Source organism: Lagenorhynchus albirostris, chromosome 19, assembly GCF_949774975.1.
Source record: "Lagenorhynchus albirostris chromosome 19, mLagAlb1.1, whole genome shotgun sequence".
Lineage (NCBI taxonomy): Eukaryota > Metazoa > Chordata > Mammalia > Artiodactyla > Delphinidae > Lagenorhynchus > Lagenorhynchus albirostris.
In genome coordinates this window covers 9,183,426-9,196,367 of record NC_083113.1, presented here as the reverse complement: position 1 = coordinate 9,196,367, position 12,942 = coordinate 9,183,426, and the positions used below count along the sequence as shown (strand labels likewise).

General features: G+C 57.8%; 1 protein-coding gene across 1 annotated transcript; it reads right to left on the bottom strand.

The window, feature by feature from the left end:
* Nucleotides 1-1,591: 1,591 nt before the first annotated feature.
* Nucleotides 1,592-8,427, bottom strand: KDELR1 (KDEL endoplasmic reticulum protein retention receptor 1). Its single transcript, XM_060130594.1, has 5 exons — nucleotides 8,152-8,427; nucleotides 7,383-7,483; nucleotides 6,982-7,140; nucleotides 2,974-3,226; nucleotides 1,592-1,917 (listed from the first exon to the last, which is right to left on the bottom strand). Exons 1-5 carry the CDS (start codon nucleotides 8,240-8,242, stop codon nucleotides 1,883-1,885), a joined length of 639 nt encoding a protein of 212 aa, XP_059986577.1. The 5' UTR covers nucleotides 8,243-8,427; the 3' UTR covers nucleotides 1,592-1,882.
* Nucleotides 8,428-12,942: the final 4,515 nt, after the last annotated feature.

The following is a 12,942-nucleotide window of genomic DNA, read 5'->3' as shown; positions in this document are numbered from 1 at the left end:
TCTGGTCCTCGCTCTGTCACTAGCTGGATCACCTGGAACGTGTCACTGAATCTCTCTGGTCCTGAGCGGGGCTGGCTGTCAAACTAGAGACTTGGACCAGATTTAGATTGATGGTTTGAGGGCTGCGTTCAAAGAGGTGCCCCCTCCCGACCCTGAAATCAACCCAGGCAGCCCTGCTCCTGCATTTTCCATATGAGGCTTCTGGACAAATTCCTCTAAACAGAAGGTCCGTTGGCTTAGCTTACAAGAAAGAAAGAAAAAAAACCTTTGAAAAACCCCACAGCAGTGGCTAAACATACAGGATCCAGCAGCAGAAAGCCAGGGTACCAACCCCACCCCTGTGGCTCACCCGGCTAAGCCTCGACTTCCTCCGCAACAAAGTGAGGGTGCTCTGAGGGTCCCACGAGCTCACCCGTGTAACGCACATTGCCTGGCGCTTATGAGATGCTCGGAAACGCCAGCTACCTGCCTCCTGAAGCTTCCAGAGCCATCCTACGGCAGAACTGGAGGCGGCTAAGGAAAGTCTCAGCAGACATCTAGGGCATTTGGCGAAATCAGGGGGCAAAACTCCAAAAGGTTACAAGGGCCAAGCAAGTAAACCAAGTGAAGGAAACAGGCCAGGTGTGAAGCCAATCTGGAGGGAAACATGGAAAAGATTTGACTTTCCTTTGAACTTCACAAAACCACAGAACAACAGTGTCAGCCCAGTAAGAGGTGGTATCAAGCCCTCAGCCAAGTCCTGGGGACTTGGTGATGGAGGGAGGGGAAGTTCACGTCCCAGCCATTCACTCCAGCCATCTGCTGCTACCCAGACACGAGGACCTGGCATTGTCAGACTCATGGGGTTCTTTTCAAGAGAAGCCAGAAATCCCGATTTTAATGTGAAAATCTGGTTTTTAAAGGCTCTCTAGGGAGAATTGTCAGGGAAGTTCTGTGCCAAGATAAGAAGAATCTTCGAGATCTTTTTCCTCCACAACCTCTTCCCTGGTGGAGTCATGAGGAGTCAGGGTGCAGCTCAGAGTCTCAGGAAGCCCAGTTTCTCATCTCCCTGCTCCTCTCAGGCCTGGATCGCCTGCGGATGGCAGACGGGATAAAGCAGAGGCAGAGAGAGGGGCCGGGGTGCCGGGCGGACCCCACAAACGCCAGAGAGAGGGCAAGGAGTAGCCAAAGAGAGGCATCGTTTTCCTCAGTTTATTTCAAGAGAACAAAGAATCAACCATCAATTCTGTACAAAAACATGGCCATAGAGCCACGGTGACCCTTGGGACAACCCCCTTCCCATGCGCCCCTAAATTGCCAAAAAACAAGGACGTGACCAAAAAACCCAAACTCTGGAAAAAATTATTATGAAAAATCAGGGGAGAACTTCCCTCCCCTCTTCCCTCTCCCCAATGCAGAAGTTTGGGGGGGGGATGGGAGGTTGTGTCCTTGACAACGGTGGGAGGTCTGGCAGGTGGGTGTCGGCAGATTTAGTGTTTGGCAACCAGTGGGGCTGATGGGTTAGGATCCAGAAGGAAGCCAGGGGGCTCGGGGGAGGGAAAAGATCTCCAACCCTGCCGTGCCCCACAGGACACTCGAAAACAGTTTATAAAAATTGGGGCCAGAGAGTAGAAAAGAAAGGAGTCATCAGAATCAAAACCTAAATAGTGGAAAGATTTTTTTTTTCTTCTCTAAAAGGCAAAAAAACTACAAACAGCCCAGGTCCTGAGCTGCCCCAAGACTTGGGTCCTCCACTGCCCCCTGAAACCTGGCAGGAGCAGGGCTGGGGAGTACCGAGAGGTGGGTTCTTAAAAAAGTTCCCCTGGATGGGAAGGCTCTTCGTCTTTCGTCGCCTTCCTCTGCCTCTCGCAGCTGCCCCGGAGAGGGATGGCGAGGACCAGGGCTACGCCGGCAAACTCAGCTTCTTCCCCTTGAGGACTGGGGGGAGAGAAAGGGGGGCGGGCATGACCAAGGGGTCCCTCGTGGAGGGGACAGCCTCCCACGCCCACAGCAGGGGCTTGGATGCTGGGCTAGGCAGAGATGCAGGAGGGGCAGCCCCAGGACTCCGGATTATCAGCTGGGGGTGGGGCCGGGGACCAGGCTCCCGGCTTAGGGGCTGAGCCATGGAGCCCCGGAGGAGGCCCCATTTCCCCTAATGCTGGCTGCTCCCCTTCCATCCTGGAAGGGCTGGAGGCCTTGGCTCTCAGGGGGCGCTGGGGTCAGAGGGCCTGGCAGGGCTGGCTGGGCGAGACCACCCGCTTCTGCCCTCCCAGCCTTAATCCTCAGGGGGCGTGGCTGCCTTCAGGCCTCTGTCCTCCTGTCTCCTCTTCCCTTCACACTGACTGACTGAACTTCCAAGGTCTTTGCTTTAATCATCGTCTCTAAAAGGCCTCCCCTCGACCACACCCTCTCCATGTAAAGTAACCCCCTCACCCTCCATCATTGTTCACCAACACATCCCTGGTTCCTTTCTGTCACTGCCCTTCTCACTGTCAGCAATCATCTCTCTTGTTTATTCACCACCTCCCCCGACTACAATACAAAGGGAGGGGAGGCCCTTGTCCATCTTTTCTCCTAAGCTCGTATCCCCAGAGCCTAGCCCCAGCCAGGGACATAGACAGTGCTCCATAAATTTGTTGGTTGAATGAATGAATGAATCTTGGTGGGCCTGAGTCCCTGAGGGTAAGGACAGAGGTCCATAAGCAGAGAGGAGGCCCTCCCTTCTCTGAACGCTGCTGGGGCCTGGGAGACGGGAATTCTGGATCTGTTACGGGTGTGAGACTGAAAGACTTTGGATCTGGAACCTTGGGGCAGGAGGAGGGCTTAGGACACATTCCAAGAGAGGAAAAGTCAGAGGCCACCCCTGCCTGCCCCTCTCTTTGTCCTGTCTTCCCTCGAGGGATACAGGGCTGGGGAGATGAAGCTGGGGCCCCAGGGAGGGGGGAGCTGGGGAAGGAACAGGCTCCCTACCGGCCGGCCCCCCACGCTGGCTACCTTTGGTGATGTAGAGGTAGAAGAAATCACAGTAGAGGACCGTCTGGACCAGGCCTGCCACGATGGCGATGAGGTCGAAGAAGCCTTCGAAGTGGTAGCGCCAGATCCAGTTGAAGAGATAGAGCGTGCGGTAGACCCCCAGCGCAAACAAGTAGTGGCTGGTGATGGTCTCCGCCTCGCCTGTCTTGCTCACCATGAACAGCTGCGGCAGGATGGCCACGGACTCCAGGTAGATGGAGAAGGTCCAGAGTATCTGCGGGGAGGCCGGGGCGTGGGAGCAGAGGGCAGGACGAGGCGGGAGGGGACAGGGCAGAAGAGAAGGGTGAGGATGGCGGACATTGCGGCTACAGGTGCAGTGATGTTGGAGAGTGGGTGACAGGTACCACAACGCCTGCCGGGCACTCACTGCGTGCCAGACACCGCTTTCCTGCCCCACCCGTATTCTCTCGTTTAATCCCCACGATGACCCCATGAGGGAGGTACTATTATCAGCATCCCCTTCTTTTTTGTTGTTTTGTTTTTTGGTTGTGCCGCAAGGCTTGAGGGATCTTAGTTCCCCGACCAGGGAGGGAACCTGGACCCCGGCAGTGAAAACACCAAGTCCTAACCACTGGACCACCAGGGAATTCCCAGCATCCCCTTCTACCGATGAGGAAACTGAGGCCCAGAGAGGGTAAGAGGCCTGCCCAGGACGTAGCTAGGAAGCGGCAGAGCTGGGATTTGAACCAAGTGTTCTGAGCCGGTGTTTGTGAGCACTTTGAATTTACACCCCTCCCAAGGGCAGCCCAGGTTGGGATCTTGGCTGTGAGATGTCCATTCTATGAGATCTTGGGCAAGAGACCCAGATTCTCGGAGCCTCTGCTTCCTCACCTCTAAAATGGGGATGATTCTGGGAATTCCTTGGCGGTCCGGTGGTGAGGGCTCCGTATTTTCACTGCTGAGGGCCCAGGTTCAATCCCTGTTTGGGGAACTAAGATCCCACAAACCACGTGGCACAGCCCTGCCCCCCACAAAAAAGGGGATGATTTTCCTGCCTTGGTAGGGGCGACATTCAACGTGCAATCTTTAGAGACATAAATCAGACTGTGTTACTCCCTGGCTTAAAACCCTCTTGTAGCTACTTCTTATCACATCCAGAATAAAACCCAACTTCCTAACCTTGGCCTTCAAGGCCCTCCTCAATCCAGCTTCATCTTCTACTCCCTCCCCTCGCCCTCCAGGCTACAACTACCTGCGCCTCCCATCTGGTCCTCCAACACACCAAGCTCCTTCCTGCCCCAGGGCCTTTGCACTTGCTGTTCCTTCAGCTCTTCCCCCAGACAGTCACATTCTGCCTCTTCCACCTCCTTCCAATCTCAGCTCATCAGTCACCTCCTGAGAGAGGTCCTCCCTGACCATCCTTCCCCCTGGATGGTCACATCCCCTGTCTTATCTTCCTCCTGGCAGCTCTGACCAGACTGTGAGCTCCATGAGGTCCAGGAGCCTACATCTTGGGCACCCTGTGGGCCCAGCACCTGGCACAGTGCCTGGCACATATTCGATGCCTGGATGAATGCATGAGCGATTGGAAGCAAGGTCCCCAAGTGCTTGTCACAGGCCATCATTTAGGGAGCAGTGACAAGCATCATTTGTAAGCAGGACAGGGCATCCCAGGAGGGAGAGACGAAGAGATGGCAGGCAGCTGTCGGCCCCTTTTCAGTCCTCAGCTCCCTGAAAGTCCCACCTGGGGTGAGTTGTGATCTGTAGACCCACCGAAACCTCTGCTCAGACAACAAAGCCAGCTGGCAGGTGTGGTTCCTCCTGGGTTGTTTTGGTTTGTGGGAAGGAAGTGGGGACCTTCAGGATGTATTCCTAAGAACTGACGTTTATAGAGCACTTACTACATCCAAGGCACTGTTCTATGCACCTTATGGGTATTAACTGGCTTATGCCTTAACCCTATGAGGTAAGTCCTATTGTTATCCCCCTTATACGGATGAGGAGACTGAGGCCCACGGGATCAGTAACTCGTCCAAGGCCACACAGCTAAGATGTGGGTGGAAACAGATTCCTACCCAGGCAGCTAGACTTCAGGGCTTGTTCCCATAATTACTCAGAATCCACCAGCGAGGTTCTTAGTATATCAGGTTAGTTGAGGCTCTCGGGAAACATACCCATTAAATTGATACATACCGATTGTTAGCCTTGGGGAGTAGAATCATGACATAAGAGGAGAGAGAAGGTCTATTGCATTTTACTTTGAGGAGAGAGAAGGTCTATTGCATTTTACTTTATCTATTTGTGACGTCTGAATTTTTAAAGAATTGTTTCCTTCTATGATTAAAAAATAATTTTTCAGCATGCACCTATTGATAGCATGGGCTTTGAAAGCAGGCAGACCTGGGTTCAAATTCTGTGAGGTCTCCCCTCTGAGCTGCACCTCAGTCCTCCAAGAAATAGGGATGAGTATGCCCACTTCCCCAAGAGGCCGACGGATCAGACGGGATGATGACGGATTTGGAATGGCCAGCTCAGAGCAGGACACACAATTGGTGCCAATACTTTGCACAAGTGACCTCCCCACCTCTGAATGAGGGAACCACACAAGCTGGAGTCAAGAATCCTGGGTCCTGGTCCGGCCTCCTCCGCCTGGAGCAAGCCCCACTGCCTTCCCCCAGCCTCGGTCTCCCCATCTGCAAAATGGGCCCAGCTTAGTGGGTGCTCCATGCAAGGTGATGCTGATGATAAATTTGCAAAGTCCAGGCCCCGCAGCCAAGCTTGGGGTTCCTGCCACAGTGCAGTGCAGCCTCCCTCTGACATTTCTGGGACCCCTGGGTCAAAGTCACCCTCAGTCACCCTCAGTCAGATTTGTCTAGCCTGCAGGGTGCTTTTAGAAATAGATCTGGAATCTGTAGCCAAAACTGTAAAGTTTTCCCTCAGGAAAACTCCTGAATTGTGGCTTGTGTTGAAAACATCATCACATCTGGCTGCTCAGTGGCGGCTTGCAGAATCTTAGTTCCCCGACCAGGGATCGAACCCGTGCCCCCTGCCTTGGAAGTGTGTAGTCTTAATCACTGGACTGCCAGGGAAGTCCCAGGGCCAGCTTCTTACAAGGCAGGAGTGAGTGGTCCTGGGGGAGGAAAGACTGCTCTGAATTTGATTCCTGCCAGCCCCAGGAGGCAGATCACAGATTTAGCAAAGGCCCTCTCGAAATTCCTCCCAGGAATTTGTACAGGTCCCACCAAAATGCCATGCAATAAAAACCATGACAGCTAACATTTAGGAGTAAAAGGATCCACATGGTCCTAAACACTGCAAGCACTGAACAAACATGGACCGCACTTCCTACCTACTGCCAGACACTGCGCTTTACCAATATTAACCCCTCATCAAAGCCTATGAAGTAGGAACTGATTATCCCCATTTCACAGACAAGAAAACTGAGGCACAGAGAAATTACATGACTTGCCCAAAGTCTCACAGCTGCTAAGTGGGCTTCAAATCCCAGTTCTCTGGTTCTAGAGTCTCTGTGTCTAACCACTACGTGATGCTGTCTAATCTCAGTAAATCCTCACAATGACCTGATCTCGACTTTACAAATAGGGAAACTGAGGCACAGAAAGGTCAAGTTCCATGCCCAAGGTCATGCTAATAGAAAGTAACAGATCCAAATCCAAGTAGCCTGGCCCCCAAGAGCCCCATTTCCAACTCCTGAACTATTCATTAGGCCAATGACTTTGGAAGAGTCATTTCAACTCCCTAAGCCTCAGTTTTCTCATCTATAAAATGGGGCTGCTATGAAAAGTAATGAGTTAATGTATGTGAAATGCTGAGAGCATCTGGCACATAGTGAGTGCTGCTGCTGTTACATTACTATCATCTGACTCCAGAACCCCTGTTTTGAACTTTATGTCCTAAAAGAAGGAAGTCTGAGCAAACCCTACAGAAGGAAGCCTCTGAGTCGGTCCACTGTCAACTGCTCTTCTCCCACAGCCCACCCCACCACTACAGACCCTGCAGGTGGCCTACCTCTAGAGGAGTAAAGTCATGGTTGACCAAGAACGCCAGGATGGCCGTGGGGACAACAAGGAACTCCACTCGGAACGTGTCGTGGTTCCCATCGTAAGTGGCTTTGAACTTGCTGTAAATCATCCAGACCGTGGTGAAAGAACAGGCGATGTAGACCACCTGTCGAAGGGGAGGATGCGGAGGGTGCTTCAGCTCCAAGCACAGGGTCCGAGCCCCCAGTAGACTTAGACCCAGCCCCAGGAGTCCAGGCCCCCAGCCTCTCCTCCCTCAGGCTTAGCAGTCTGGACCCCTAGCCCCATCCTCCCTCAGACCCAAAAGTCTGGGACCCATATTCCCTCCTCCCTCGGACCCTCCCCGGCTCCCCCCTCAGGAGGGCTCGGCAGGTTAGGAAAAGCCTTTACCTTCATGCACGTGTTGTAGAGTGAGATGTAGTTGGTGAAGAGGTCCAGGTAGCGGGCAGTGAACACCACAGCAAACAGGGCCTGGCTCTTCCCCGAAATCCCTGTGGTCCAGAGAAATGGGGTTGGGGGAGGCTGAAGGTGGGCTGCACGGCCAATAAACCGAGGCCCAGGGCCCCGGGCGAGCCAGAGGGGTTCTGGAGTGCAGCTGTCCCTGGAGGCCTCCCCAGCTCCCCCAGCCTAAGCAGGGCCTTTTCCCACGGCCCACAGCCAGGGGGCAGCCCGGCCCCAAAGCTACTCCAGCCCGAGGCTCTGTCCCAGGCTAGGCCTCGTGGCCACCTCCGGCCCCCTCAGGGTCCTCCCACAGTCCAGATCCAAGGTGGAGCCTTGGGAGGACCCCACTTGACCTCAGCCTTCCGGAACAGGTCGCCTACCTCCCGCTCCCTTTCTGGCGGCCACAGTCCACGTCACCAACTCCCAGCCGCCTCCCTGCCTGACACAGCTCCCTGTTCCCAGCCCTGGGAACCCTAAGGCCACCCAGATAGGGGCCGGGGGAGGCTGAACTGGGTTCCTGGAGCCACCCCCACCAAAATGGATGCATCTCCAGTTTGGGGAAAGGAGCTGACCCCCTGGTGACCCCGGACCTGGAAGGGGGATCCTCAGCAAGCAGTGGCGGGGAGGAACCCGTCCCCCTATGCCTCCAAACCCTTCCCCGAGTCCTGGACTGTCTCCCGCATTCTCCCCCCTTCTCCGGCCCCGGTGGGCGTCTCACCGGCACACGAGCGGGACTTCCAGATTTTGAGCAGCAGCAAGATGATGGCTAGGAGGTGGGAGAGGTCTCCCAGGAATCGGAAGAGATTCATGGCTGAGGGGATCTGGCAGGGCTGGGCTGGAGGGAGTCAGGCTGAAGGGGGGCTGCCCCCCGGGGCTGCTGTTCTGGCCGGGCGGCTGGGCTGGGGGGCGGGAGAGGTGCCCTCGGGTGGGCTCCGCTCCGGGGAGGGGGCTCTGGGCGGGGTCGCCGAGGCCGGAGCTGGTGGCCGAGCCAGAGCTAGGAAGAGGGAGGCCGGCGGGAGGGAGGGGGAGGAGTCCGGGCGGGAGGCTCCGCCCCCGAGGGCGGAGTCCCGGCTCTCCAGCGCCCTCTACCTCGCACACCCCCCCACCCGCACCCCCGCTTGCAGAGTTGGCGCCGAATTTACCCCCCTAAGGCCGCCTCCCAGGAGCTTGCGGGGTCGCTGGGATCCGAAACTCGCAAATCCGGCACCAGTTCCCCCAGGCAGTCCGTGCCTCTCTGTAAAGGTTGCAGCCCAGCCGCACAGATTCTGCCCTTGACATCGATTCGGGAGGCAGATCTCTGAGATTTAAAAATCTTAGACAGGGACCCAGAGGCTGGCTTTTCAGGGGCCTCCAGCTACAATGCACTCAAAAGACAAGAGAGCAGTCCCCAGTCCCCCTCTCAGACTCAGAAGTCTGGGTCCCCAGCACCTTCATCCCCCAGGAGCCAGGAGTCCAGGACCTCAACCCCCTCCTCCTCCAGGACCCAGGAGTCCAGGACCCCAGCCCCTCCTCCCTCAGACCCAAGAGTCTAGCCCCCCTTCCTTGGGGCTTAGGGTCCCACCCAACAATCTTGTGTCTCAAGCATCCTAGACCCAGGAATCTAGATGCACAATGCCTTCCTCCCTCTGGGACCCACAAATTCAGGTGCCCAGTCTCTTCTTTTTCAGAAATGTAAGGCTTCACTCCTGCTCTCCCAGACCCTGGAGTCAGCAGCCCACAGCTCTGGCTCCAGCCCCTCCTCCAGAGCTGCCCCCTCACAGGCACACATACACACCCTCAGGAGCCCAGGTGTCCTGCGCCACACTCCACCACAGCACTTTATAGAAGCGCTGGGCTTAGCCTCTCTAGCAGGAAGGGCAGGAGCTGGACAGCTGGCCTTGAGGGCCAGGAACAGGCTGTGTCTAGGAGGGGACACACATTGCTTTCCTCCTGGATGTCTGAGTACCCACGGGTGATGGATGTCAGGGTCCGTCAGTAAAAGAAGGGGTACAGAGGTAGTAGTTTCCTCAGATTGCTGGATGGATTGGGTGCCTGAGGGTGACATCCATCAGTCTTGGATTTTGGGCCGCTGAGGGTGGTTTGTGTTAAGGGGTCAGTTTGTCTGAGTGCCTAAAAGGGACTCAGGACTGGAGGAGGGGGCCCAGATTACTGGGTAGCAGTGGAGAAGGGAGCTAGGGGCTTGGACTCCCGGGTCTGAGGGAGGAGGGGGCTGGGGGCCTGGACTCCTGGCTTCACGATGGAGACCTAGTTTGCAGGCCTGGCCTTCCGGGGCAATAGAAGCCAAAAGATGGGTCCTAGCATGGTGGAGAACCAAGTCTGGGAATGGCCTCCTGCTTCACAAGCATCAAAGTGGGGAGGGGGCAGAGGGCGGCAGCCCCTGGGCTCTGGAGTCCAAGTCCCAATCTGATGCCTCAGTGCCGGGGCCTGAGTCCCTGCCTGTTCCCCACCCCTTCCTCCCCGTTTTATTTGCAGCCCCTCACTCTCTTGTCCCAGGAGGAAGGCAGAAGCTGGGAGCTGGGGAGGGGGGTGGCCCCCTCCCCCAGCCCTGGCAGGAGGAGGGGTCCCCAGGGAGGCCAAGAGGGGGGGCTGTGGGTCTCCCGGCAGGGGCGGACGGGGACTGAATGTTAATCACATCCCGAGCGAGTGTGTGTGTGTGAGAACAGAGCGAGTGTGCGAATCCCTCCCGCTCCAGCTCCTCCAAGCTGTGGCCGCCGCCCTCCGCCCACAGCCTCCCACGGCCACCGGTGCCCAGCTGGGGGGGTGTCGGCCCGGGTGGGTCCGCCCGGCCCCCAGGGATCTCTCATGCGTCTGCCATCTGCCCGGTGAGGATCTGTGTGTCCGGGTGTCTGGGGCTGGGCTGATGTGGGGGGGGGGTGTGTCTGTAAGGGCTGCGGCGGCTGAGGGAGGGAGGGAGGGTTCTGTCTGTCCGTCTCGACCCTGAGCCACCTGCCTGGGTGTCGCGGGCCCCCCAGTTTCCTCCCTCCGAGCCCCCCCCCCAAACCCGGATGGATGGTGTGTACCTGGGCTCTGTGCCTCCTGCCTTCGTCCGGCCGGGCTTCTGGCGTCCCCGGCTGCCTGTGTCCTCCTGTCTGTCCGAACAGCCCCTGACGGCAGTGGCAGCCCGGCCCCATCAGACCCGTGTGTGTGTGTGTGTGTGTGTGTGTGTGTGTGTGTGTGTGTGTGTGTGTCGCTCCTCAAGCTCCGGGGGTGTTGAGGGGAATCCCAGGGAAGTGAGGTGGTGCGTGTGTGTATGGTGTGTGTTTCTGCCTGTATTTAAGAGTGGGGGAACGAGGGGGGTCGTCTGGAGGTGGCCAAGCGAGGAAGGGGCGAGCAGTCCCCCCGACAGGCACTCTTCCGCCCCTCAGGCACACACACACACACACACACACACACACACACACACACGCCACCGGCTTCAGAGGTGACCCAGACAGACAGACAGACAGACACAGAAGCGGGAGGGGGGGAGCGCTAAGGGCACAAAGGGGGGGGGATGCGAATGAGCCAGGGAGAGGCGGGACCGGACACATGGACGGGGGGAGGAGCCGGGGCTGAAGCGGCAGAGGGGGGCACCCCGGGTGGGCGGGGGGGATCCCCACGGGGTCGGGGCAGCGAGAGGACACCCCGACAGCCTCCGCAATGTCCGGGGCCCAACTTCCAGCGCAACATGTGTAGCAGCGTCCTCGCCTAGTCTGAGTGGCCGCAACCTTGGGGGACAGACAGGGCAGGACGGACCGAAGAAGAGGAGGGAGAGCTGGAGCCAGGGACGGGCAGGAGGTCCCCGCCACCGCCGCCGCCCCAGGGCCTGCCCCCCCACCCCCTCCGCGGCTCCCTGAGCCCTCCGCGGAATCTTCGGGTCGCTGGACTCCGGTTCCGTTCCTGGCACCCTCGCAATACCCCCCACAGAACAGGGTCATGAAAAGGTAAGGCTGGGGTAGGGGATGCAGGGGTGGGGGTGGGAACGCGGATCCCCAAATCTAGGACAGGGAAAGTTGGCCAGGGGCCTCCGGGAAGGACGGGGATTGAATGGGGAATAGGGGTCTCTGGGGGCCTCTTTGCTCCCTATCTCCTTCTCCCTCTCTGACCCCTTTTTCCCAGGTCTCTACACCTCAGGTCTCCTAACCCCCCATTTCTGACACTTTGATCCCTCTCCCCAGCCCCATACACCTGACGCCCCATCTCCCTCTCTATCCCCCATCTCTCCATCTCACCTTCCCTCTGCCCCACCCCACCCCCTGCCCGCATCAGTCTCCCCCCCACCTCGCCTGTCCTCCTCCCTCTCTCCTCTCCATCTCCCCTCCCTCCTCAGCTGTGAGTCTGCTATTAATACCTCTACCAAGGACCTTGAGAGCATCCAGGCCCTGGCACCCCTCGCCCCAAGCTACCGTCCCTTCCTCAAGGTTCTGGAATACCCTTCTAGCCTCTTCCAAGCACCAGGATTAGGGTGGGGAGAGAACAGGGCTGGAGGGGGGGAACGGGACGCCGTCTGCAGCACGACGCGAAGGTGGGGGGGCGGGCTGTTGATCGAAGTGGCCTCTCCTCTCTTCTGTGATGGATGGGGGGGAGTGATGGAGACAGGCACACACCAGGAATCTCTGCACCCTCCTCCTCCTCAGCTGAGGGACAGGCTGTACTGTGCATAGGACCTGAGTGGGGTGACTCGGGGCGACTGGAGCTGGGGGGTGCCCAGGATGATGGGACGAATGGGGCTTGAGACAAAAAGGGGTCCTTTAAGGGAGGAGAGGGCTATGGGCCTGGATTCCTGGGTCCTGGGCATAAAGGAGGCTGGGCAGCTGGATTCCTGAGTAGGGGGCAGGAGTGAGCCGGGACTCCTGGATCCTGGGAAAGGATGGAACTGAGCACCAGGACTCCTGGGTCCTGGGGAAGGAGGGGGCCCAACAGCCAGGACTGCCGAGTCTGTGGGAGAAGTTGGAGGATAGGGCTTCTGTGTCTGAGGGAGAAGGGGGCTGGGGGCTCAGTATCCCGAGCCCCTGATGGGGAGGGGATGGTGGTCTGGACTCTTTGGCCCCCTGGGGACGGAAGTGGGGACAGAAACTCATGAGGAGGTGGAGATTGGAGGCCTGGACAATGTGATCCCTGGGGGTGTAGGTTTGGAGGGTTGGAACGCCAGAGTCCCTCAGTGGCTGGGGATACTGCTTCTCTATCTGTCCCTGGAGGGGTGGGAGACTGGCGGGAACTTGGCATCCAGCCTCCTGAGAAGGGTGGGGCTGGGGCTGCTTTCTTGGGCTTCAGCAGGAAGTAGGACCCCGGGGTCCCCAAGGCCAGAGGCCAGGCAGGGGTGAGTCTGAGAGAGGCAGAGGGGCTGAAGGGGTGAGCAGCCACCAGGAAGGGTGGGGAGAACGTGTGTTATCCTGGGGTGGGGGTGGGGGCGCCAGGCCACAGCTGTGGGTTATTTTGGGGCAGAGGGGGGCTATTCTGAGCACTGATTGAGCCAGCTGCTTGGGGAAGGGCAGCAGAGAGGAGGGGCGAGGGGGAGCCAGGATTTGGG

Coding starts and splice junctions, on each gene's coding strand:
- KDELR1 (XM_060130594.1), bottom strand. CDS start 8,242: ATGAATCTCTTCCGATTCCTGGGAGACCTCTCCCACCTCCTAGCCATC. Junction 7,484..8,151: donor GAAGTCCCGCTCGTGTGCCG/GTGAGACGCCCA, acceptor TCTGGACCACAG/GGATTTCGGGGAAGAGCCAG. Junction 7,141..7,382: donor TCTACAACACGTGCATGAAG/GTAAAGGCTTTT, acceptor CCCCTTCGACAG/GTGGTCTACATCGCCTGTTC.